This window comes from Bombus flavifrons, chromosome 16 (assembly GCF_040668555.2).
Source record: "Bombus flavifrons isolate JBK064 chromosome 16, iyBomFlav1_principal, whole genome shotgun sequence".
NCBI lineage: Eukaryota > Metazoa > Arthropoda > Insecta > Hymenoptera > Apidae > Bombus > Bombus flavifrons.
This window is the reverse complement of record NC_138457.1, coordinates 8,115,478-8,143,332: the sequence shown is the minus strand read 5'-3', so window position 1 is coordinate 8,143,332 and position 27,855 is coordinate 8,115,478. Positions and strand designations below refer to the sequence as shown.

Below are 27,855 nucleotides of genomic sequence, written 5' to 3'. Positions count from 1 at the left end.
GTACAAAAAAGGTAGGATGAATTTGTGTTCCACTATTATAGTCAAAATGACCTGATATCCAAAATCAACCCTTGTGAAACATACATCTTTTTATTAACAATCCTTACAAAAAGTTTTCTACATCTCAGAAGAGAATCCAGTCCTAAAAGGCTCCTTCTATAATTCGACATAACCTAAACAAGAAAAAGCAATCTTTTTCGTCCAATATCTACTCAGACATATTCTAATCATCCTTCAGGCCACATTCGCATGACCGTAATGTTCCTCAGCTCGGGGATCGCGTTCGGTCTAAAATTATCCGCACTCGAGCCGCGATTCACGAGGCTGCAGCCGCTAGACGGGTGGCACGACTACTTTCGAAACACCCTGTTTGTGCGCATAGACGGCGCGTTTCTGAATGATGTGTTATGTAATAGGAGCGCACAGGTTGCAGGTTGCAGCGCTCGGGTAGTATGCGCACGCGCAGATGCGTGCAGACGTCACGCACCGCAACTAGCGATAAGCCAGCGATATTAACCCGCGATAACGTTCGTCGAGCAGGTTATAGATGAGTATGTGTGCCACTGAACTGTCATGCTCACCGATAGGGGCCTTGAAAGCAAGTTTCATGCAGTCACCTTCGCTAGTGCCTTCTTTTCTTTTCCTTTTATACTTTGGACAGATCCATGGAAATTTTTTGAATCTCCCGCCTATTCCTTATATACAGGACGTTTCAAAGACCGTGATCAGTTGTAAGGGGAGAAGTATGTGATTTAGATATCTTAAAAGCAGTTTATAGTGGTCATTGGAAAGTTATTTTTGCATTGGGTGTTCTTGTACATATAGGCTGTTTCAAAAATATATGTGTAATAATATATGTGTAATAAGGATATTGCTAGAGACACTTCTGTAATATAGTTTAAAAATGAGCTGTTAATCTGCAAATTGTCTCAAAGATTGTTGTGTAAGTTAGATGAAGTGTTCTTCAGTTGATTACTTTTGAATATACAGATATTATTAATTTGTTCAATTAATAATACAGGTAAAGTAATATATTTGGACTTTCTCCAAAACAATTTTTTCTAGTTTTATATTACGTCTTAATGTAGAAATTAGCTTTCGTTTTGCAAGTTGTTTTAAAGACTGTAAATTGAATTAAATGAAATACTTTTCCTCAACGCTATAAACAGTTCTATAAAAGTCACTGGCAAACAATCGCTAGAAAGTTTCTGTTCCCAAGATAAGGAAGCGAAAACGTGTCTATATCCACATGTTTAATAGTATCATCTTTCAGATTTAATATGGTGGGTGTTCCAGATCTATTATAGCCTCCACTGACGATGGCTAAATTAGAATTTTCCCAGAGAATATATCCTCAATTAAGATATTCTTAGAATCATCTAATTCAGTGCCAGAATTACCATTTTCCTACAATTGTCCAGGTCTAGGTTACTGAGCTACATTATTATTTGCCACTAATACTGTCACCCATTAATAACTATGTTTTCTTTAAAAAAATGACTAAAAGAATACTTAAAAAAATCAAAAAATCAACAAAAATGCATCATACTTTGCTGTTAAAAACTTTTTGTTAACAATTTATCTCATTTAATTCGATAATAATTTGTTATTATGAATTGTATTACACAATGTTGTTATAATTATGTTTAACAATTGTTTAATCGTGTTTACATTTTTAAATTTTTTATTAATACATTGAAAATCCAATTTTTTGAAACAATATACCAAGTAATGGTAAGCTCAGCCAATTTGTAACGATACCGTTTAGCGAGCCATGGGATTCAATGGGATTTAGGTTAGGTCCGGTTCCACATAGCCACAGTGTCCCGTAGCGGTTGGGTTTAGCCATTTTCGTGGTCGCAAATGGCAGTGGGATTCCTGGTTAATTATTGTGCCGAGCTCGCGTTTCACGCTGCATTATCGACCAGCCATTTGTGCTGCTCTTTGGAATGCAAACTGTTGAGTTTCGCCAAACGTACGAACAAGAATTTTTTCCTTTGCTAATAAAACGATCAATGAAATCTAAAATTTCTGACCAACTGTAATCGAAAATGAAGTTATTGTAATTAAAAATTTCAAATATAAATTTTCATATATAATAAATTCAGAATTAAAAATGTTAGTAGATCGATAAGTTCAGGTAGATTATAGAATTTTCTTTCTTGAGTTGTCGATTCTATTAGATAATTTTTAATTTGTAAAATTTATTTGAAGATCAACAGAATTAGAAATTATAGTTAGAAATGGAGATAGGTAGAAGACCATGTCGATTAAAAATTAAATATAAACGTAGTAAAAGTTTCATGGAACATAACCTAATCTAAGTTGATAAAAGCATAAAAATTATTTAAAAATAATATAAGAGTATCTAAAATAAAAGTAGTATAAGAGCATCTAAGAATTGTATCTAATCTAATCTAAAAAAATATATTCCATAAATATCAAGAGACCCTTTATCAATATAAAATCAAGTTAGTCATTAAGTATGCAGAAGAATAGCGTCACAGGAACGAAGGGAACTCGGAACTCGACGGGCGAAAAGACTGATACAGGGAAACGTGGTATAAGATAAATAATTTATCGCAAAGACGCCAGAGGGAGAGAAGCGAGGCGTATTATCGGGTTAAAACTGAAAATGTTGATCGATAACAAAATCAGCGAGAAGTGTGGTGGGTCTGAATTATTTATCAAGTAAATAATTCATCGGAGGAATCTCGAAGAAAGCGTTACAGAAATAAAAGTATCAAAATAAAGGCGAAAAAAATCTCGACAGAACTAAGAATATTTATCGATGATTGACGACTGATAAATTCGACTAATTTTTTTTTTCACATATAGATAAATTTTATTTGAATTGAAAATAAATAATTAGAAACTGAAATAATAACACGTATAATGAGAAACATTTTGAATTTAATAATAATTTATTGAGAAGTAAATATACTTATTTTAATAATAACTTATATTGATCAGAAATTATATGAGAAATTAGTTCTGGAAATAATTATTCAGATAAAGAAAGTTTTTCTTTTGAAATAGTTCAGAGAAATGTTATTTTTCAGTTTGAATGAGTTAATATATAATTATTCCGAAGTAATTTAATGGTCAAATAAAATAATTCAAAAACAAGTTATTTCATTACAACAATATATGTATTCCGATTTCAAAACAATTTGATAGTTGTTCAGAGAACAGTTATTTTTCAGTTGAAATGAACGAGCGTAGAATTATTTCAAAATAATTTGGTTGTCAAATAAGAGAATTCAGGGAAAATTATTTTACAAATCGAATGGACTATATAATTAATTCTAAATAATTGAAAACAAAGCAAATTAGTACAGAAAATGACTATTCAAATAAAGAATAGATAGATAAGAGTAGATAAATAAATAAATAGATAAAGAATAGGTAGATAAATAAGAAATTAAAATTTTAAGAAAAATTACTTTTCGATAATACACAATTATTCCGAAATAATGTGATAAGCACATGACAAAATAATTAATGGAAAAATTATTTTCCAAATATTCCAAATAAAATAATTTTCTAAATTCGTTTTATTTAAATAATCTGAAAATTTTCTTGATCCATCCATCGATTTTATGATATTTACGAAATGAAGATATCTCCATTTTGTAAAGGTTATATTCCACTGAAATGAGTGTTCCATGACAATCGAATGATCTTACGAAGTAAATTTCGCCAGGAATAAGGGGAATAACGTTATGGGAGATCATCGATTTTCTGGGAATTATTGGCTCGCCTTTGTTTATTGCCGATGGATGGAAATGAAAAGTTGGAATACGCGCTAGCCGTACAAAGGCTGCTGACTATTCTAATTGATTGACGGGCCGAAGGACGCTCGTGCGGTTGTCGTTTTAATAGACTGCACCGTTGTACAGTTATAAATTACACAGTTAACAGTGACTCGAAGCATCTTTGCCTCGCGCAACGGATGGAATCCAAGCGACCTGCTCGAAATTAAGTCATCCCGATCGTATTTGTAAAGAGGGATTTTCAGGATTTACTGCTTGATCCCTCGTGACTCAATACTAAGCGTAGTGAGAGGATGGTTATAATGCAAGACATATGCAGGGAACAAGTCCCGATTGGCCATGAAGGAAACGTAGAAATTTATTTCCAAAGCCGTTAATGTTCATAGATACCATAAACTACTTCGCCACGTAACTTTACTATTACCGAGACACTTGTCATAACGGGGCACTAGTTTTTGCATTGCCGCTTTATAGAATAATACCGCTTAAGATGGCAGGGTTGCTCGTCGCTGTTTCGAAGGAAGAAAGGGGACAAAATCCCGCTGGCAGTGCGGGAAGTAGTATAGTGGCGAGCTAGTGACGTCGCGATCATGCTATAGACTGTAGATTGTAGACAAACGAAGGTGGGGCGTCAACGTTGTTGACGCAACGCGGAGAGACGTAAGACGAAATTCATGTCACGTGACACGAGCGACGTAGCTGTGGAGTGGCAGTGGGGGTAATGTGACGTCATGTAGTCCCCGAATTAAGGGAATCGCCTGGCAAATTGGCACCCAGTGTAAACATAATCCCCGAAATCCCAGACGGTTCTAGACACAATTTCGTGGAGAAATGACCGTAAAATTGGCGGAAAATGAATAAGAAAATGGCGAAATTATGTCACGCCATTTGAAATTTCGGAAGTTATGCTCACCCTGAATACCAACTTAGACAGCCTCGTTCTTTAAAGTGGGAATATAAAAATTGTGAAAAGTGTTTCTGTAATAGTAAAGACTACGCAGTTAAGTAGTTTAAAGTGTATAGAATACAAGGAACGTCACAGAAGTTACTACGAACGGCTTTTTTTCTATTTCATAGAGAAATAATAAAAAATGGCAGAAGAGTGTAATTCACAAGAATCATTTCGAATACGAGGTACAAAAATTATCGAAGTTTCATAATGTAGCATCGTGGTGGTTCATCTTAATTAAGAGAAAATTGCGAAGGTAATTTAAACGTGGATTAATAGCGAAACGAAACAAAGAACATGAATTATGTAAGACAAAAGTAGATACATAATAGAACTTAATAGAACTCTGCCACGTGATAGAAAAAGGTAAATTAAATAAACGCTCGATGTCCGCCATATTGAGCAGCTTTCAGAAAAAGGACACACAAGACAAAGTGGCGAATCGAGTAAATTGCGTTAGAGGTTATAGTGTTTTTTTTTATATTAACTAATTTTGAATTGAAAATGAGTAAAAATTTTATGATAGATCAACTATTTCATTCCAGAATACAGTCTGCATCTATATATTTACCACAAACTTATAGAAATTTGTTTAGAAAGATTCTCAATTATGTGTTTTTTGATTTTTTAAATATGATTCAATATGTGGTCGGAAATAGTAGTACTTTTTCAGAATTTTAATTTCCTGTTACTGAAATAGAAGTGGAATTTCTTAACCTATGCAATATGTAATTTTCTGAGCGCGTTCAGAAAGTATCATATATGTTTCTATTACATATCATGCAACTTTTTCAAATGTAATAAGGTATCTCTATAAAATTCAGCATATTAAAAGACGCACTCTATATTCGTGTCCCTAGCAAATTTCCTCGATAGTACCAACATAACGAACGAGACAAAAAATCCAATTGAAATATCCTTATATACAGTTTTATATATTTGAGAAGAAATACAAAGGGCAAAAGTCACGATTAGCACAGGATTGATCCTTGCCGCGATTAAAGGGTCAGTCTTCCGTCGCGTGTGATGTAAACTGGCGCAGCAGCAATGTCGCGTCGAGCGGGAGGAAAAAAGGGACGCGGCCGTATGCATCTCCCACAGAGAATGGTAGCGCGCCGGTACTGCGGGGAGAAAAACAGAGTGGTGCAATTTGATGCAGCAGCGACCAACCGCTGGTAATAAAAAGATCGATTTCGAACGCGTCGACCCTTGCCTGGAAAGCCAACACCGGCTGTGAAACGACTTTCCGAGGGAAAAGTCGAAACGTGTACTACGTGTTCAAGTGCCATTCTTTATATTTCTTTCGTAATGCTTTGTTGGAATTGTTTATTAATCGTTTTCAATTCTCAGTATGTATTAGTATTTAGTTTATTAATGAATTACATGGCATAATTTTTTCTGAAAGGATTTTATGATATATTCAAGTATAGTATAGTACATTTTTATTTAGTGGATTACATTGTACGTTTTCTGAGTCACTTTTTTGTACTATTCATAGTATAGGTTTAGGTTTGCTAGTATAGATTAATATAGGTTAGATATAGTATAAAATAGTATAGGTTTCTTATTAGATTGTATAGCACTATACCTCCTAAAACTTTTTTTATAATATATTATTTTTCTACATTATACTTTTTATTATATTCCATATATGTATGTGACTAACTCATTTGGCTATTAAATTTAAACAATAATCATTGATTCCACGCTAACCATCTACAATTAGGTTTGTCAGTATTCACAGAACAAATAGTTAATGTTAATTACAACGTCTTAGCCGGTGGTAGAAAAAGGAACTAATAATTGCAATAAATAATTTTCTTCGATAATAGTAAAATGAAATAGTACTTCAAAAATATAAATTGTAGAGGTTTAAATCGAATGATTTATTGCTCAGAATGTTCATAAGGTGATCCACCATGTTTTATTGCCAGCCATATTGCATTTGTGAGATTTATTGTTAGCTATATTGTATCTACGCTTTTATTGTATTATGGCCTGCTTCCATGTTTTCGGAATTCGGACAATGTTAACAAAATACTTTCAATATAGGTTAGACGATTCGTGCAAATGGCGGACGAAAACGTCATGACAAATTCTCATTTTGCTACTTGGCGTTCCAAACGTGTAATTGTTCCTGCATTCTTCGGAGATGCGTTCAGTTTCTCACTCAAAGGGATGAGAGTTCGTTCGTATTTCCGTCACGTGGCACTCAATATCCGAAGTTTTAAAGCGTTTTCGCTAGGATGCGATATTTTCCCCGTCGTCAGAGCTTCAGTCTTGGAACGAACGCGGTGGATATATTTCGAAATTCGATCGTCATCTTCTATGGGTCTAGACACAGAACGACTATAAGAATTTTCTACCAGAATTAGAATATTAGAGTTATATGAGGTTAGGTTTACGAGAAAGGAAATTTATAATTTTGGAAATTGGTTATGTTTATTATTGATACTGCATCGATTGTCTAGGGATTTCTCTAGTGGAATCAGGATATTGTAAAGTTTGTAAGTATGAGGTATGATCGCTGTTAGTGGAATGATGTTGCAGAGTATACGACTATTACTTCTAAAAATGTTGTAGTATTGTACTATTATCAAAAGGATTATTATTAGACCTGAAAACATTATATCATAAGTTTTAAATCTGATCAATGTCATTAGGACGATATCGCGTATACATATATAATGACTATCAATTCTAAAGACACAATATTAGCAAAAAGGCATTGCAATAAAGAAAGATTTTCAGATCTAGAAACATTAATAATATAAACAGTGTTAACGTACCAAAAACCTTTGCGATATAAATTTAATTAATATTAACATAGAACAACTGCAAAAATATATCAATCTAAATTTAAAACCATAAGCAACGTTATCAGTTCTGTATATATCACGTTCTAAAACTGCCAATCCTAAAAGCCAAAAGTGCTTCTAGTGTGTAACGAGACTGGGCCTGAACCAGGTCAAAGCGCGGCTCGTTCGAACGCCTCTGCTCTAATTGAGTGGCCGGTACAAAAGCTGATTTTCTCGTTTCATGATCGCAATCCCCACGAGTGGCTATACCTTTCGTTCGACGGACGGCGTAACGGTGCCTGGAATGGCCACATCGAGCCTCTACAGGGTTTCCTTTTTGTCCGACGGCGTGTGATGTCGCGAGCGTGAAAACCAGCCACGCGTTGCAATTAACAGTCGGTGGATTTACCGATGTTTCCGTGGCATTCGTTTCTCTTGTATACAACTGTGCAAACACGCGGCATGCTCGCCTCGATGTACGTGTGGTAATCGTGCAATGAAATGCAAAGTAGGATGTCAGTAGCTATTCTTAGTCGGTTCTATGGCCGCCAGTTCCTTTCAGAGCCTTATAAATCCTAAATGGTTGTAACTTCTGACTGAATTATGGATTGCTACGCTCCCAAGTTGCGGTTTCTCCGATATGGTAAATAGTTTGCCATTGCGTTGCTTGCCCAGGGAATTTACTAGTGGAACTAGGATGTTAGGGAATATGAAGTTAGTTTCGGAGATTTGTTTCCGGGAAAAATATATATAATTTGAGAAATTACTTATGTTTGGTATTGGTATTCTGTTCCTTGTCTAGGGAATTTCATGATGCAGCTAGGATAGTTAGGGTTTTATAAAACTAGATCTGGAGATTTGTTTTCTGGAGAAAAGTTAAAATTTGAAAAGCTCGTTATGTACCATTGTTATCTATATTATCAGTGTGTTATCTATGGAACTTTCTAATGGAACTAGAATATTAAAGTTATATGTGGTTAGGTTTTGTTGGAAAAAGATTTATAATCTGGAAAATTAGTGGAACTGAGATTATCTCTGAGGTTACTTTTGAGGATTTGTTTATACACATTAGAGGTTAAAGTTAGGTTAGGTTAGTTGTTCCACAGCTAGAAAAGAAAAGGAAAAAGTAAAGAAGACCTTTCACTAAAACTAGGTACGAACAAAACGAATGACAGTAATTAACGAAACAATATAAGTACAAAGCAAAGTAAGAGAAAATTGAAGACGTTTCGCACGGCGCTATTTGTTGCGATCCGTTCTTAATAAAAGTAATGGCGCACAGTGCGGCAGTTGAATGAGGATTCGGGATAAAAGTCAACATTCGCCGGCCACTTTTGCCACATTCACATGTTCGCAGTCCACATTCGAACGTTCGCAGAACAGGATCACACGTCACATTCGCACGTTTACAGGTTATGTTCTCACGTTACACAATACGGCATTTGGATAAGGATTCGGGGCAAAAATAAAAAGATGCACATAATGTGCAGCTTTCTGAAACTTGATATCGGGGGATCCGACGAGAGTAAAAGTCTCTTTATCATATCTTTGTTAGTATTTTCTCTACTCTCTGACGCAGTTTAAATATTTTGAATGTTCGTATCTTTGTCCAACCATATACGATAACGTTTAAGTAAATAATATCGATACGAGGAACAATTCTTTCATCTTTTCTTAAGTGCCATGCAAAAATCATTTATCTCCCCGTCCGTTTCGTCAGATATTGTATTGGCATTTAGCAAAGAACAAAGATTTTATGTAACTTTAACAATTTTCTGGCTATACATGTGGTCAGAAATTCACGCTTCAACCAAATCCTGATTATTATTGGAATTATTGTTATTAGAATAGATTTCACTGAAAGAATAGAGAACAGTAAAAAGTCAAACAGCAATGCAATACAATATGTTCTTGACATGGAACAATCAAAGCTACAGGATAATTTGGACTGTTTATTTTTTTAAATTGTTTCCCAGAGAAAGAAAGAAATGTTTAAATTGGAAATTAAAATTATGCAAATAACTGGATTTTGATGTACAAACGATTTTCGTTGATCCCCTATAAATTATTGGCAGAGTTATTGTTTACATTTATACTACTTACAGACTGATGATATCATCGAATAATAAGATCAAGATCAAGCAATAATTATTTCCATGATTATTGTTCACTGCGTCCCGCATCGTCATGGCGGTTAAAATGGCGACCGTTTTGCATCATTAATTCGTTCGCTTCCTGTTAGGTTAGGTGACACCGGTGCCGGGGCGTGTTTTCGTGTCGCGATTCTTCCGCGAGACGCGATAATTGAAAGCGACAGAAGTTAGAATTTACTTCAGCGCCCGGTCACCGCATCGCATCGCACTGGTGCGCTCGATCTTTTAATGAAAACCGGCCTTAAATTCTCAAAGGCCGCCCTGCGTTGCTCCTCGATGCACGAATATTAGACGTCCTCTCCCTGGTTTAACGAGAACTCTCTTTCTCCTTCTTTCTCTCTCTCTCTCTCTCTTGCTTTCCTCCCTCTTCTCACCCCCTTCTCCGTTGGTGCATTCGTCACGAAGCAATTCCTTCGTTGCAAAACTCTGCACCCTTTCCTCCACCCCATTTTGTCCGCCCCGGTTGGTGCTTCGTCTTCTCTGTTTCCAAGTTGTCGGTGTTGTTTAAATATTCAAGGAAGTTTACGAGTCGACGAGAAGTTTTTAAACGCATTCGTGCAACGATTCCGCGGGTTACGCCAGTGTAGCTGCAACTCTTCAAACTTGGAACGAGTTTGCCAGTGTTGGAGGGAAAGATTTCTTCCCAACGAATACAGGGAATTTTATTCCCTTCCCTTTCTAATTCTAGCGACTGAACATTTTCTATAGCACGTTCTATAACAAAACGTTGTAGAATGTATGAAAGTGCAACTAGTATCATAGAAAGAAAGTCTTAATTCTCCGCTCGTATGGAATAGTATCTGTAAATGAAAATTCAGCGAAATCTGGTCAATAAAAACTGTTCAAATACAGGCACACTCTGCGTGTTCTTAATATCTCGATTTATTTAGGAATTGAGTTTCGTAGGTAGGAGCTGTCACTTTTTGATTTTTTTTTATATAAAATCAGATTGTTTATTGGGAATATATTTTATATTTTGGATTTTGAAGACGTCTTATCTGTTGAATTCTTATGTATAATGAGTCATCACCAAAGTCTTTGTAATAATCTATAGAAAAGCAGCTTTTTATATATCTTTGTAGGAAAGTTAGCAAATTTTTTTAGCTAGTCCTTGGCAAATTTTTTTACTTTCCAAAAAATCTTTTTTTGTTAGCCAATATAAATAGGCTTAAAAAAAAAAATTGAAAAAAAGATGGGGAAATGAAAATGGCAGGAGAAAGGGCTGTATTGCAAGTGACATCAGCTTGTTAGTCTATATTCCACGAATTTGGATAATCTGCCGTCTTATCTCCCGAGAGAATCGCTCCACTTGACGCGCACGAACGTGACAATCGAAGGATCCGGGAAATCCCTGGTTTCTGGAAACGTGAAATACAACCGTAGTAGCTTTAATCCCTGGCTATATTCAGGCTGAAAAGTAGAGGGAACGACCATAGAGGAGGAGGTTTCCACGAAAAACCACTAGAATTCTTCCACTCCCATTTTTGTTCCTGTCGACTAGCTGGCAATTATTCGTTGCCCGAAAAGATTGATTCGTGCACGATGGCATTCAGATACTAACGAGTATTATAGATGTCTTAACTGATCTGGGATATAATCTTAAATATTGGTAGCAATTGCTAGTAATTTTGTGAACAATCCTAGTCATTTTGATGGTGTCAATGTTGTCAGTAATGAAAGTATGGAATATCTTACTGGTTATAGGAAAATATAATAGCTTTGGATTATATTCTAAGATATTAAGGTGTTACTAAGTACGTATTGTATAGAATTGAAGAATTAAAAATTAAAAATATTTAGTTCAGAATTCTAGTAGCTTAGAATGTTCTTTCATTAAAAATTTAGTGAAGTAAAGAATATTGTATTAAGAAACACAATAGAAAAATTAACAATCCAAATACCAGAATAGGTTAAACCAGAGGCCAAAAGAGTTTCTAATTCTGTTTAATGAAAGATTCCAACTAAGAGATGATAATTCTTAATCCTTAATAACGAAAGAATTATTTAATATAAGCTAGAAATATAAAGATCAGAGGTTAATGATGTTTGCAAGTAAATTATCAAAAAATCCTTACCTCAATTTCCAACAATTTTCTCAGTGTATCAGATATTCCAGAAATTCAAAGATCAAAGATTCTAGGATCTTTATAAACCAAAGAATTTTTATCTCTTATAATTACCAAATTACCCATATAATTACCGAAGAATCCTTATTTCAATTGCCAATGATTTTCCAAGTGTACCACATTCTCCATAATCATTCTAGTACCTAATAAATCAGGGATATATTGTACATCGAGGATAAAAGACTTAACTCAACCTTCTCAAGTGTCAGCGCCCTCAATACCAGAAAACTAGAACTTAACCTAACCCAGATTCGTCAGCCACCACTCCGCCACCTATCAAACATCTTTTCGACTTTCCTAAAGAAGAGACGACACCACATTCACCGGTTACCGACTGAAAAAACTTCGAATTCTCGGTAACTTGTAAACTGACGGGATAACTTTTCTAACCGTTTGAACGTTTCTAGCGGCGAAACTAATTTTAGAGAAAAGATCGAAGAGAGAAATAGTGGAACGAGACGAGTATTGGTCATAATTCAACTGTCAGAGAGAAGAATCGCGAGGAGGTGAAAACGAACACGGTCGGATTCAGCAAACTCGGCGCAGGTTCAACGAACCCCGTTTAATTACACGGCTCCACACTGGCTGCGCCACGCTGAAGCGATACAGTCGCGGATCTTTCAGACGCCACGTTCTCTACTGATTAGCATGATCATCTTTATTAATTCGAGGACACGTTCCGCTGAACCTGCGGCTCGTTTCTCTCTAGGAGGGAAATAGAGAGTTCCTGAGCCACGGATCGAGAGATTATTCAATTGCAAAAGCAGCATGACCAGTCAACGCAATTAATACAATTATAAACATTGTATCATATTTTTCAATTGCCACAACTGCTATATTTTTGAGTTCGTAATGGCTCCTAGGACTAAGTTCCATGTAAGTTAGGTTATGTAACATTCAGATTATATTATTATTAATATTATTATTTAAAGATATTGAAGATGAGATTATTCTATTCTAACTAATTCTGTTAGATCATGGGATATCATAAATTTCAATTAAATTTTACATCCATAGGTCTTACAACAGCGTCGGTAAATTAGAAAATTACCATTAGGAACAACAACCACTACCATTGCTAATAAGCCAGTAATAACATCAAAATCAAGGTACAAACACCATTGAAATCTCCCTAACAGCTACCAATTGAACGCAACATCGATCCAAAGTAACTAAGTAACTAAGTAACTAAATTCAGGCGACATCAGGGCAAACTTATTCGGACATTTCCGAGGGCTGAGGTCGTCACCGTCACCCGGCGTCGCTCTGTTAATACAGGAAACCATGTAAATTCCATTGGACGCAATTGAATTCGTCGATGGAGCGTCACGTTTATTCCGTGCTCGAGGGATCATTAACGAGCGTGACCTGAAATTACAAAGCTCGCAATCATCGCCCTGGACCTGCGATTTTCAACTGGTGGCCGAGAAGATTTTCAAAATATCGTATCATGTCTCGCTATTTATTTAGGACCACTGACTTCTTTACTGCCGCTGTTTACCCAATTTCATATCTTTATGGTCGCAACTAAAAGATACAGACATCTCGTAGAGATCTGTTTCAGCCATTGCAAGCTATAGTTAATGTTCTTTTTTCGTATATTATATTTTATTTTATTTCTTCATATTTTTTAATTGTTTTTATTATTTGTATCTTTATTAATATTCTACTTATATCGTATATTTTTGTATCTACAAATTCGCGTAAAAATCCGCAGTCTGATAATTAGCTTACACGCGCCATAAGATGAGGAAAATTGGAAATCGTAGTCGTAGGACAGCTTCGCCGTTGTATACTCGTGTCCTATGCACTCTTGTCCTCGCTGGATCGTTGCCAATGCTCGCATGATTCCTTCCTTTTAATCTTCTCTATCTTCGTGTATCTGTCTGTCCTGCTTTTTTGCTGTTTCAAGTAAATGATGCAGACGGTTGATGGATTTAGTAATATCTGCTTGTTGAAAGATAGGCATAGGGAATTTTATTGGCTCTTTTGATGCTGTTTTGTGTCTAGTTATTTGCAGGCTGATTGAAACAGCGGGATATAGAAAATTTTAGAATATAGTTCTCTCAAGCAAAACGTACAAATTTCAGATCTTATTTTCTATGGAAAAGATTAAGAATAGAGTTGAAGATTTTTAAATCGATTAAACTGAAACTACACAGGCACTGTATATTACATAAGAACAACAAGCATAGGATTTTCTATGTAAAAGTTAGATGAAATTGAGGAATCCAAGATCTGCCATGAATAAAATCAAAGATGTCAATGTTTAAATCAAAGAATCTAAGATCCTCTATTGTCAAAAGTGAAATAAAGTAAAGAAATAAGAAAGGCCAAAGAACCTGAGACTTCACTCTTCATGGTAGAACTTGTATCTTACATCTGACTTGGTTAAAACTGAAACGAAATGAAATCTACAAGCTTATTAAATTGAATGAAATTTCTTCTCAACGCGTGGATATGAATAAATCACTACTTGCACTTTCCACAATTAGAAATTCTGTGAGATTATTGCTACTACTAATTCGCTTCATCGCTTTACTTTTCTTTCATTCTCTGTAAGCGATCCGCCCTTGCATATTTGATATTAACAGTTGCATACTTCCTTGAAGATTCTGAATTAAACACAGGTTGCAGTGAGAAAGGGACGACTAGAAACTTAATTGGAATGTTGTATGCAATACAAAGTTGTGCAGTGAGTTGAAGCAATCGTTTTCAGGACTTGAGTTGTGGAGGCTCAGAATACTAGGTCGTCCCACTTGCTCACGCTCGACCGTTGTTAACAGAAATAGAACATTCATGATTTATCCTTTCGATGGGTTTGGTCTTGATTCCCCTGTTCTCATGCAAATTGAAATCATTCGCGATCTCGTATTTGAATTTCCATTAAGTTTCACCAAGTTCCAGGCAGATCTTTCTGAGTGCTGCATGAAATTATTAAAGGGCCTCTTAATAAGAAATACAATCCATCTTCGTCGTCTTTTTCTCCTCTTTCTTCTCTTTTAATACTCGAGCGAAGTTTGAAATTGTTTAAGACTCTATGATATTGATATTGATCATGGAAAGTCAATTATAGTAATTTGATTAGGGAGCTATTACATTTTTGTCCATGTACGAGTAGAAGAGCAAAGTATGGATAAGATGAGTATTCATACTAAGTATGAGTAAGATGAGTAAAAGATAGTTAATGAAAATAGGAAGATATAGTTGTGCAGCTGTTAGATTTGTATCAGTATTTAAAGTGGAATAGAAATCTTCTATCAAAATAATCCCACATTTGATCCACAGAAAGGCAACTACAGAAGTAGTCTGTGAAGTTACTAGAAATCAAGTTAAGCAAACACTTAAAAGATCACATTAAAACTGTACAAACAACTATGACACATTTGTACAAAACTGCAAATCAAACTAAACTACAATAAACAAACTAGAAGCAAAAGAAGGAATACTTTTTGAAAAATACTCTCACACTTGAGGACAATCTCCTCAAATGCACACTTCTATCATTCTCTAAATATGAATATGTAAAGAAGCCTTCAAACCACATCAAACATGTGCAGATTACCAGTGTTAAACTACGTTTCTACGATAAACCACATCAGACCATCCAAACGCAAAAGAACCAGCAATTTCCCCAAATATTTCTACATTTGATGGCAATCTTCTCAGGCTTCTATTCTTCAAAATGTTCCTCACCATAACCATTTAAAAAAAATCTGCAAACCACATCAAACATGTACAACCATTTTACAAGAAGTTGCACTAGCTCACCTAAAAATGAAAGAAATTTTGCAAAAATACTTTGAGGGTAGACTTCTCAAGCTTCAATTCTCCAAAGCGTTCCTCGTTATAGGCATTTAAGAAGGTCTTCAAACTATGTCAAACACGTGCAATCGTTTCTCGAGTCCTATTTCTACAACAAACCACGCTAGATCGCCTGAAAACAAAAGAAATTTCCCCAAATATTTCTACATTTGATGGCAATCTTCTCAGGCTACTATTCTTCAAAATGTTCCTCGCCATAACCATTTAAAAAAAAATCTGCAAACCACATCAAACATGTACAACCATTTTACAAGAAATCGCACTAGCTCAGCTAGAAATGAAAGAAATTTTGCAAAAATACTTTGAGGGTAGACTTCTCAAGCTTCAATTCTACAAAGCATTCCTGGTTATAGGCATTTAAGAAGATCTTCAAACTATGTCAAACACGTGCAATCGTTTCTCGAGTCCTATTTCTACAACAAACCACGCTAGATCGCCTGAAAACAAAAGAAATTTCCCTAAATATTATTTAATTGACAAAGAGGCAAACACGCAGAGGTGGTCTGTGATATGATTAAAAAAAAAAAAAAAAAAAAAAAAAGAAAAGTGTGACGATGATCGTCATCGTTGGCGTCATCGCTTCACCAGCCGGCTTTTCCCCCTTGGGGGACGACCTGGTGTTCGAAGCCTCCTCTCTTTTAAAAGCCGTGCCAGGAGGGTGGCGGCGACCCCTTTCGACGTAGCAGAGGGGCGGTTATCGATTCTAGAGCTCTGCCCCTCCTCCCCTACTTCCGGATAAAGCGGCGTCAGGAGAAGCGTGTTGGCGACAGAGTGTGTATGGTTTTATCTTTCCTCTCTTGGCCTTCGTTTCCTTTTTATCAACCCCCTTTTCGTACAATTTCTTTCGTTTTATCGTCTCTGTACTACTTCATTCTCAGTTTGTCCTTCTTATTTACAGCTTTCTTTCTCATCGTTGCCTGTTCGTTTTCTAACAGCGTACAGACCTTTCGGAGTAGAAACGCCGCTGCTTTGTCCTCAATGTGAAAAGAAACAACCGAGGACTTCCCCTTTTGCGGAAAAGAAGTTTTGGTTAGAAGATTGTGGTTTTCTGGTTAACGAAATGGGATTGGGATTGGGATTTTCTAAGATACGCGATGGCGAAGAACAGTAGCAACGTGGAATAGCAGTACTCACACGAAATATGCTTTTATATTCTTTAACATCGGTTCGTCCGATTTTTCTTCGAATCGGAGCTTCCAAAATTTATTTATAATTTGCTTCCTATTTTATGCCATAGAAACTCTCTGGACTCGCACGTATCTCATATACCAGGGGTCACCCCATATAAATATATTACTCTACCAAATTAAAAATGTCGTATCTCTAAAAATTAACCTCTACACGCTAATTCCTTTGATGAATATCTTTAATTATCTCGTTGAACATATTTCATTCCCCTGCCACTTCATTTACCTTCTTATACCTTCTTATAGGGTAATATCCTATCTAACTACAATTTTCATGTTATCAAAACATAACCTAAACACGTGAACTCCCTTTGACGAACATTTCTAATACCCTGTATAGCCATTTCATTCCCCTACAACTTCATTTACCTTCTTATACATTACCCTGTCTAACTACAATTTTCATGTTATCAAAACATAACCTAAACACGTGAACTCTCTTTGACGAACATTTCTAATACCCTGTATAGCCATTTCATTCCCCTACAATTTCATTTACCTTCTTATACATTACCCTGTCTATCTACAATTTTCATATTATCAAAACATAACCTAAACATATGAACTCTCTTTAACGAACATTTCTAATACTCTGTATAGCCATTTCATTCCCCTACAATTTCATTTACCTTCTTATACATTACCCTGTCTATCTACAATTTTCATGTTATCAAAACATAACCTAAACACGTGAACTCTCTTTGACGAACATTTCTAATACCCTGTATAGCCATTTCATTCCCCTACAACTTCATTTACCTTCTTATACATTACCCTGTCTATCTACAATTTTCATGTTATCAAAACATAACCTAAACATATGAACTCTCTTTAACGAACATTTCTAACACCCTGTATAGCCATTTCATTCCCCTACCACTTACCTCCTCCATCCACCCAACTGTCTCTGTCCTCTCAATTCGCCTTTCTCTCCTCCGCATTGTGCTTTCCTTGTCGCCATTTTTATTTCCACCGCCTACCGTCTCGCTCTGCCACACGATTTACGCTCATACGTCCCTCCTCTTTTATCACGCTGGTCTGTACGGTATATTCTCTGTCCCCTGCGTTTCTCTCTAATCATTCAGGCCACCCTGTTCTCTCCCTTTGCCCTCTCTCGTTCCACCCTGCAAACTGGTCAAACGAGGACGAGCCAGAGACGAGCGGAAATATTGTTTACGAGATGAGAAAAGGGGTGTGTGGAGAGGCGCCAGAACCGAGGGAATAAATAGAGGGAAAATAGGGAGCCAGGATTTTTCCAAATTCTTCGAAATACCCTGCGTGTACAGGACTCCAATTTTCTGGGTTAGTCTCGCTCTCGGTTTCTCCGTGAGGATGGGTCTCAAAGTTGTACTTGTTGGCTTCGTTTAATAAGCGTGAATCAACCTTTGGAAAAGTTTCATCGTTTATTTTCACCCCTCGGTTGGTCGAAACGTTTGGTTTGATTAAGTTTGTGAAGGGACAGAGTGAGGTTAGATTTGGGTTTGCCCGACTTTTCCTTGGATCTTGCACGTGTTATTACTATAACTTGGAATAGCTTGGAATTACGTACATATTCTTTATTATACAATCAACAAACTTAATTCTTTGGAATCTTAGTTGCCAACGAGAGGGAAATATCGTAATTAATCGCTGGTGCTTCTCTAGTTGGAAAATCTAAGCACAATAACAAAGAATTCAAGAAATTTGAATATGATCGAAGTTGATTTAAATATTGTCAAAGATAAAATTTAGATACTTTCGAAGATAAGTAAAATAAATTTTAACTAACCTGAAGCTTTTTTGACATTTTTAACATATAATTTAACACAATCTGCATCGTTACCCATTTAACATAACCTATAATAAAGAACCCGCAACATGAATTAAAAACTGGCAAATGAAAAATTGTGCATGGAACAAAGTATTAATTTGGTATATTTTTCCAGAAATAAAATGAACTTTGCTCAATTTCGATAATAGCCGTGTAAACACTCAACAATTGATAATAAAGTGGTTACGTCAGTTTCAATGACTACAAATTTACAGAGGTCTGAAATTGATTTAGATGCGCGAGGTGAAAATTATGAAACCGAGCTGCCATTCAGGTTTTCCTGCCGCCAGCAACAAATTTGCCAGTTTGTTAGCAGCGTAAAATCAGTATAACAGTATTTGAAGCCGCGTTGCGGCGTGGTAGTTGGTGTAAAACGTTTACGTAGCCGTAAGGTGCATCGACTGGAACGGTCTCTAACTTGCACACTCCATTTCCGGTGGACGTGGAGTTTGCATTGGGCTCCGCAACTTGTAATTGGGTCATTTCGATGATACTACACTGAATATTCGATTCGTCGTCCCCTTACTGTATTCTCGTTATCGCGTTATTTCGCAAAACTCAAACATTCACCATTCTGTAAAGCTGGAAATAATCGTTTTTTATTCTCTCTTCTGGAAGAGAAACTTATTGTAATCAGAGCGTTATTTATTGGAAAAATAATTGCTATTGATTACGGTGGCTTTAGATTGGTTAATTAATTCTAATCGCTTGTAATCTGAAAGTTAATAATGATTATAAATAGGTTAGGAATAGACAGGTTAGGTTATGATACGTGTACCGATAAAATGATTTAATATTGGTGAAATAAAAACTGTTTCAGCGAGGATAACTTTATACCTTTTGGAAAATCATAATTTTCCATTTTCTTTGGAAATTTCTATAGTCAGAGTGCTGTTTGAGTATTAGAAAAAAAGTTGCTACTGATTAAACCAACATGAAACCAAATAGTTTCAAATTCAAGAGTTAACAATGGTCATAAATAGGTTAGGAATGGGTAGGTTAGGTTAGGATACGTATACTAATAAAATGGTTTAAATTTGGTAAAATAGCAATTAAGATAAATAATTCCTCTAACGTGAAAAAGCATCATCTGACGGAAAGAGGGGAACACGTTATTTGAATGATAATGTTGAAAATGAGTTATTGAAGTTTATTCAAATAATGTCCAGGCCCAAGCTTAAACGATTACCTCTCCTCTGTCTGCGCCCACTGGTGGCAACCGTGTTTTGCATTTCGTTTCCCTCGCTTCCCGTTCAGTGCACGTGACGCGCGTTATTGTAAAACAATTTTTATCGCTCGAAAAGCTTCACGCGCATTCATTTCTTTTCTACACACTGTATTTCGTTCCGTTTATCACAATACCCTGTTCAGTTAGTTCACCGATACAGTCGAGGAACATGTGCGAAGAGATCAATGTTCAGGACTGTATCCTAAAAATTTGTTTGAGCTTGTTTGAAGCCGTTTGCGATGTTAGTTCGTCATACGAACTTCAGTTTGCTTAAAACATTGCCGATCGCAGATTGTTAAAAAAAAAATATATATATATATATATATATAATTCAAACCACGTCAAACAAGTTCATATCAACTACTGAATAAATAATTTTGATGGTTCTTAAATTAGTATTTATCATTAGTAGTTACCAGAAAATGTAAATAATTCCTGGAAATGACTAGATGGAAGACTTGGTTTCTTTGTGTTAAGAGTTACTAACCGATAATTCTAGATAATTATCGGTTATTAAAAAATATATAATTCTTGTCTCAGAAATAGTTGAAATAAAAATAGGTTATTTCATTAATCTAACGCAAACCACTTCAAATAACTTCAAATCCATTATTGAATAATTCTCCTTCCAGAATATTATCCAAGTACTGATTAGCAATTTCTGATAATGATTAGTCAAGAAGAAACGTAACTAGTCCAATTCGACTACTTCAAACAAATTCAAAATAATAATTCTCAAAAATATCAGAAGAATGTAAATACTTGTCAAAAATATTTCAATAGTTCACTATAGTATCTGAGATTTTTTAATTCAGATTTTTAAAAAGATAGATAGAAGAGAGAAATTGATGTATACGTCGTGTCAAGAATAACCCATAATTCTAATATTACACAACTGACATTTATGTGATAATGAGCCGGCGCTTTGAAAATTACCCCCTTAATGTATCTTCTATTAAGGTCGGCCATTTTGTAACGTTCCTCCATTATAGGATGCGGCAAGTTTGATGGTAAAGCATTAATTATTGTGGGCTATTGTATACACGGCGATCGATAGACACTTCGAATTTTCTAAAATTGAATCAAGTTCCACTCTTTAAACGTTTCTTCAAATTCTCTTTACTTCGGTCTTCGTGTAAACAACCATACATATGGTTCCCATAGGCACACTTTGCTACGATTAGAAACATGTTGACCAAAGACTGTCAGTTATTAATGCTCAGTAGCTTCATTAAAACCTCCACTCAGTTTAATCAAGTTACAGCAAGTCAATCTAGCCGGCTTTCATTACTCTCAAAAGCGAACCATGTTATTCTCTTGAATTACATATAATTGAATGCTTTATCGCCCCTTTTCAGCATTGATTATCTAATGCAATATAGTTGGCAGATAGAGTTTCAAAATGATTTTCAATAAAATTCCAAAAATTATTTTCCGTTTACCCATACTCAGTTCTATGTAAATGAAATTAAAGAGAACATATTCTAGGTGCATAGTTTCAGGGATATCTTCGTTTAAAGGATTTAAAGATACGATAGATATTAATCAGTGGCATGAGAAACATCGTTGTAAACAGTGCAATTTTTGATCAATTTTTCCTGTATCTTTACCATGCTATAAAGTAACGTCCGACGATAAATTTCTAGTTTTATCCCGTCTACATCGCGGTAGAAATATCACGGGTCAAGGTGTTTTCTAAGGAAAGCGAAGAAATGGAAGGAGTTTTCAAGAGATGTGATGCTCCTTCGTGGGGAGGCTAAAGGTTGCTCGACGTTGCAGAAAAAAATGGCAATGTTACGCGCATGATAAAATGGCGCGCTGCAATCGCTCTTTTTCATTTCGTCGATTCGAATGCAACGTTTCGAACATTGGCGACGAAAGTCCGCAAATATTTCTGCGAGGTGTAAAATTTTAAATGCTCGATGGAGAATTTAATAATTGGATATGGGTCGATTAATTATCGCACAGTATCTCTGATTTTGCGAGGAGCAGATGAATTGTTAAACAATATTTAAATAGTACAGGATCATTTTATTTAATCTCTTAATATTCTATTGTATTAATTTATATCATATCTGAAAAATGTTTTATGATAGTAATATTAAAATCTTATAATTACGTATATTTAAATAGCATTCTGTTCGAAAGTTAATATAAAATATTTAATTGAAAATTATGTAGTGTTTATTCGTCATTAATTATGGAAGCATAGAGAAGAAAATTTTGGGCGCAGTTGCCTCCACAGAGCTCGTCCATCGTGTGTAAGAGAAAAATATTGGAAAAGTATTCAAGTCGTGCGGACCGATGAATGCGAGAATGATGCTTCTGTAAAATTCTATGCATCCCTAAGCGAGAGACTCTCTAGTTGTGTAGATGAACTCGCCACTCTCACATATGCCTAGGGAAGATCGTTATTTTTAATGTTCTCTCTACATCGTTCACCTAAATATGTATCAAAGTGATGTTATGGTAGATAAATTTCTCATGCATACTGCCTTGTTTCTCCATGAAAAACATATTATCGTCCGATGGAATAGGAAATATGAAAGCAAGCTTGTTCAATACTTTTTGGATGATTTTTACCTACTAGAAAGTATCAAGAAAAATATAAGGAATAGTTTAGTCTTGCAGGGAAAATATGGAAAAACATGCTTTAAATCATTTCATAGATTTTACTAATGCAGCGAATAATTATTGTATGAAGTTCTAGTTTTGGTATTTCCAGAGTTCCAGAATTATTTCATTTCAGCGTTCTGAAAATCTAAAACTTTCGAACTCCGAGACTCTGGAACTCTAGAACTCTAAATCTTGAGAAATTTCAGAACTCTAAAATTTTGGAATTCTTGTGCTTTCAAATTCCGGAACTTTGGAATTCCCAAATCTCAGAAACTCCGGAACTCCATAACTTTGGAACTCCATCATCTCGGAACTCCGCCATCTCGGATCTTCATAATTCCGGAACTCCATAATTCCGGAACTCCACAATTCCGGAACTCCATAATTCCGGAAATCCATGATTCCGGAACTCCATGATTCCGGAACTCCATGATTCCGGAACTCCATGATTCCGGAACTCCATGATTCCGGAACTCCATAATTCCGGAACTCCATAATTCCGGAACTCCATAATTCCGGAACTCCATAATTCCGGAACACCATGATTCCGGAAATCCATAATTCCGGAAATCCATAATTCCGGAACTCTAAAGCTCTGGAACTTTAGGATTCTCGAATCGCAGAATTATAGAATTGGATCGATAACGTAGGAATAAGTATCGAAGATTTTTCGAAACGCACAAACATACATAAATATCTGAAACTCCCTGTAATGGTTTTATTGCCACCGTAAATTATAATTGCGCAAATAGCTAAGTTTCGCACAGGGTAAGAATTATCGTCTAGCCAAAGGATTTTCCATTGAAAGCAAACGTGTGCGTGTACATGCGCGGAAAATGAATTCCAAGAGCGAAACCAGTTCTACAACAGACACATTGATAATCCCCTATTCATTAGCGGATATCGAATTATTTGCCGAGTGAAATTATTGACAGTATGTTATACGCCTCCTTCAGACCCAATTTGGACAAAAAATTAAATCGTAGCTTACCTTGATGATTACAGCGATATCTGTTTTTGCCGGCTATATCGGCAGGATGAAAGTATTTCCTCATCGATTAGTCAAGATTAATCTTCGCGAGATGAAAATAGAGGACATTGGATAATTCATTGCGCTGATTACGCGGTACTCTGATATGAAATTCGTACGTAATAGCACAGGTGGAGGTTTAACGATGTCGCTAAATTATTCAGCTGATAGTTAGCTTTTTGTACCTGAAAAGCTTATCGTTAAAACATAAATTTAGATAATTCATACGCAGGTGATTTATTTTATGTGGAAAATTTCTTGCAACTAGGTTAGGAATTCTAACCTTATGAATTCCAAACCAGTCCGCAATTTTTCCTGTAAATGATTTTTTTTATACCACATACGAATAAAATTCTTTAAATCGGTCATAAGAAAAACGAGAATGTCGAAAACAGGCAGTGGATATTAAAGTCGAAATGACACGAGATACGACACTGTAAATTTTGTAAATGGCGTATAACGAGGTTCGTTTTGTTTCCGAATGTCCTGTGAGGTTAGGATTATAAAATGATCCGTACAATCAGATGCATAATATATATTCACGGAAGCCTGAAAATATTGCTGTGTCAGATTCATTGAGAATGAAGCCAAGGACGTGGATGCAAGTTTTATGGCGATTCGGTGCAGCGAAAAATTTCGTAAAACATTAACAAACGCGACTCAGTGGAAGGGAAGCGTCGCTATTACGTCCTGTATATCGCACCAGTTGGCAGCTCGCCCGTGAAAATAAACGCACCTCAACTGAAACAGCCCCTTCGACATTCCAATCTCGATAGACTTTCTGTACTAGACCAGTTTGGACATCTGGATAGCCACCTCTCAGATTTTTCCTCAACTTTTTTCCATTATGTTAGTCTTTCGCAACGGGTGCATTGTTCTGATTTCTAATTCAATTTCAGATTCAATCTGGTTCGAATCTCGTTCGATTTCGAAGTATATCTATCGATTTTTCGTTCTGCTGCACTTTTCACTAAATTTGATCCAAGTCGTTTTGGCAATGAAAACACGAGAGAAACGTACTACTAGGAAATAAATTAAAATATAAAATTCAAAAAAGGAAACTGAAATATCGCAATGTTACGTAATAAAAATAAAAGTCCAAAGGGCTGTGAAAATTGGCCTGAAGAGAAATAACCTATAGGAGTAGATATTAGTAGATATTGTTAAAATCAATAATTAGTTGAATTAGATTAAAAAAGAATTGCTATTAAATTTTCTTATCGAAGAACTACAAGGATATGTTTTTTCCACAAGTTTTGACAGTGCAAGTTAATTTACCACAATGAAACACGGTCAACTCTAGAAGGAGGTTTTTCGAAAGGATCAGGACTCGGGTTTCCGGCTCGTGAAACGCCTTAATCGGCTTATAGTCAGCGTTTAATAACTTCTACACGGGATATTAAACGAGAACTACCGAACTTATTACCAGAACCATTTTTGCCACGCGTAAATCTGTTTCTCTCTGACAATGAAACCTTATTCAGTCGATTGACATGGCACTCGACGATTGTTCAGATTTAGATAGTAAATTGGGAAATTAATGTTGAGAATTGTGGATCTTTGAAGCGGAAATAATGTTATAGGAACACTAAATTTATACTGAGGATTAATATTAAACTAGTAATATATTTATTTCATGGACGATTCCTTATATATTCATCGATACATACTTGCACGCGTCTCACCACTTTCTTCCATACCCGACTCTTAACCGGCTGAACAGTTTACATTCCTTTGTTTTCGAGACGCTGCGCACACACGCATACTTCCACACACTGATACTCACATACAATCATCTCTACTACTCATTTAACCCAGTCCAGCACAGAAAATTATACATATCTGAACAATGAAAAATTCTGAACTTTGGAATAATAAGGATGTAGAAATGAATTTTTCGTAATTCGATTGGTCCGTGAATTTATTAATCATTTTACATTTATTAGAAACGCCATAAAAATATTTTGAAGGCGAGTGTTGGGAGAAAATTGATCGAACAAGCAGGATTAATTTTCTTGCTTCGAGTAATGATGGTAAGGCTGAGAGTAAAGAAGATAGGAAAATGTAGGGTGGGGATGTCAATCTCAAGATGTCATAGCTTCTCACAATCTTCTGCAGAGGTCCGTGGATGTTTACGACCACATCGGGCAAGCAAGGAATTATTGATCTGTTTCCATGCTTATATAACCTGGCCTGTTTTTTTCACTTCCGTTTGCGTAGGCTGCATATCTCATTTACTAGATGCATACCATCGTCTGGGTATTTTAGTTCCACCCCTTGGATATATGCGATCCACGAGTGCTATTTTGAATGTCTAGTCGTGTTCTATTAACTTTCTGCAGACCCTGAAAATTAAAATAACTGATATTTGGTAACATCCATATAAGTCAATGAAACCTTGAAATATTAAACTTCAGCAACTCTTCTTTAGTTCTTGAATACGTTTTGTACTCAAAATTCTCTTTTTCGTCATCCTTTATATATATAAAAAAAAAAAAAAAAAAAAGAAATGATTCCTAACCTATATACCAGAAATTCTAAAATTACTGAAGTATTGATCAATTATAGTATCTAAATCACATCCACGTTTCTCGTGTAAATAATTACCATAATTATCAAGTAATTAGAAAAAGAAAAAGAAATGCGAAGCACTAACCAATCGTCATTTTGAATTTTCAGAAGCTGCTTCGGCGGACGTGGCTGGTAGCAAGACGAGCAGCGAGGCTGCGGAGGTCTTCGGCGCAGCGAAATTCTCCCCGGCAACGACGGCATCGTCCGCGACGACGACAGCATCGTCTCCGTCGGGCGTCGACGTCAGGATGGTCGCTTCAGCTCACAACCTGGATGATCTAGGCATGAGCCATACGGCCAGCGTGAATAGCGATCGTCAGCAACAACAGGAAAAACACTGTCACACTTACAGATCCGCTCAGACGGCTCAAGACAAGAGAAGCAGGCTCAGCAACGTGATCAATAATCTCAGGAAAAAGGTTCCTGACTCCAGAAACGGGGACTCACCGAGGAAAGAAGAAGACGACAGGAACAGCGTTGAAAGGAACCTGGAAACTTTGGAAAAATATGTGATGACGGTGTTGAATGGAGTGATCAAGGACGAGGAGGACGATGACAGAGAGGTAAATAGAAAGAAGGAGGCCGAGAAGGGCAAGGAGCCGGAGAAACTGCCCGAGGACCAGGAAGACGAGGATTCCAAAGGTCCAGCAGCCAAATTCGAACCTTCGAAGCCCAACGAAAGCAGAACAGAGGCTGCTGTTTTCCCGTCGGAGCAGCTTGACAAGCCAGAAGCGAAAGAAAGCCCCTTGGAACGCCAGAAAGTAGACAGGATTGAGAATTTTCTGAGGAATGAAGAGTCCAATTTCCAGGAGAGTCTGTCTGAGAGTGTCAGCGAAGAAAAAGAGTCAAACAAAGTGGAAAGGGTGGACGAGGAGGATATTCGCAGGATTGGTAAGGGTTCTTCCAAAGAAACAAAGTCTGAGGAGCAACCTGCTCAAGAAACAGGAAGAAACGATGAAGAAGAAAAGAAAGAAAATCGTTCCTTGGGGACGATTATCATGGAAAGGCTGAGTGAGAACCAGACTGAGGATAAGAGCAGCATTGATCCTGCCAAGGAAGACTGCAGAGAGTTCGTGTCTGACAACGTGGAGCTCTGGAACGTATGCAGAGATCTGCTGAATGACCTTCTAAATGGCATTAATCAGCTAATCGACGAGAACGGCCAGGAGAAGGAGCAAACGAGGACGTTGGCCAATTCTGTGGAAGAGTCTAGGGATTCTAGGACCCAGGACTTCTCCATGACGAGCTTGCATTGCAGTTTACCCCTGGACAAAGTGGCTTCTGTGCTGCAGAATTGTCAGACCAGTGAATTGGTTGTTCCACAGTCGCCTTCGTCGTCGTCTTCTGCATCTTCGTCCTCTTTTTCGTCTCAGGGCTCGAAATCTCCTTCTAAACCACCTTCTCCTACGGTCAGGCATCTCTGTCTATATTGTGACAGGAAGTTCATGTCGATATCTCTTAGACAACGACACACAGAGAGGGTTCACCAGCAAGGTGGTGGCAGAAGGTCAGAGAGAAACTCGAGGAAACCGTCACAAAACTGTCAGTATTGTTCTGACAAGTGTGCAGAGAGTTTGGAGGGCTTATTCCAACACATGGTTAGCAGCCATGGGGACAAGTACCATGGATGTTTACAATGTTCCACTAGATACCTCACCAGGGAAGCTTTAGCCGGTCATATGAGCGAGAATCATGGTGTCACTATGGAAAGGAACCTTCAGATGCAGGTTAGGGTTAGGTATAATAATAATAATTGAGAATCTTCTGAAAAAGGTTCTACTGATCT

At 36.4% G+C, this 27,855-nt stretch overlaps 1 protein-coding gene and 1 long non-coding RNA gene across 3 annotated transcripts in view; both read left to right on the top strand.

Annotated features, from left to right (window-relative positions):
* Window positions 1-27,855, top strand: part of LOC138188056 (golgin subfamily B member 1) — an 81,176-nt gene that overhangs the window by 27,544 nt on the left and 25,777 nt on the right. For both annotated transcript variants that reach the window (XM_069129459.1, XM_069129458.1), the window contains exon 3: window positions 26,178-27,796. In XM_069129459.1, the coding sequence (XP_068985560.1) occupies window positions 26,178-27,796 (1,619 nt within the window). The remainder of the gene's footprint in view (window positions 1-26,177; window positions 27,797-27,855) is intronic.
* Window positions 3,807-6,192, top strand: LOC138188069 (uncharacterized). The gene is made up of 3 exons (XR_011175352.1): window positions 3,807-5,187; window positions 5,271-5,478; window positions 5,586-6,192. It is a non-coding gene; the product is annotated as an uncharacterized LOC138188069 (long non-coding RNA).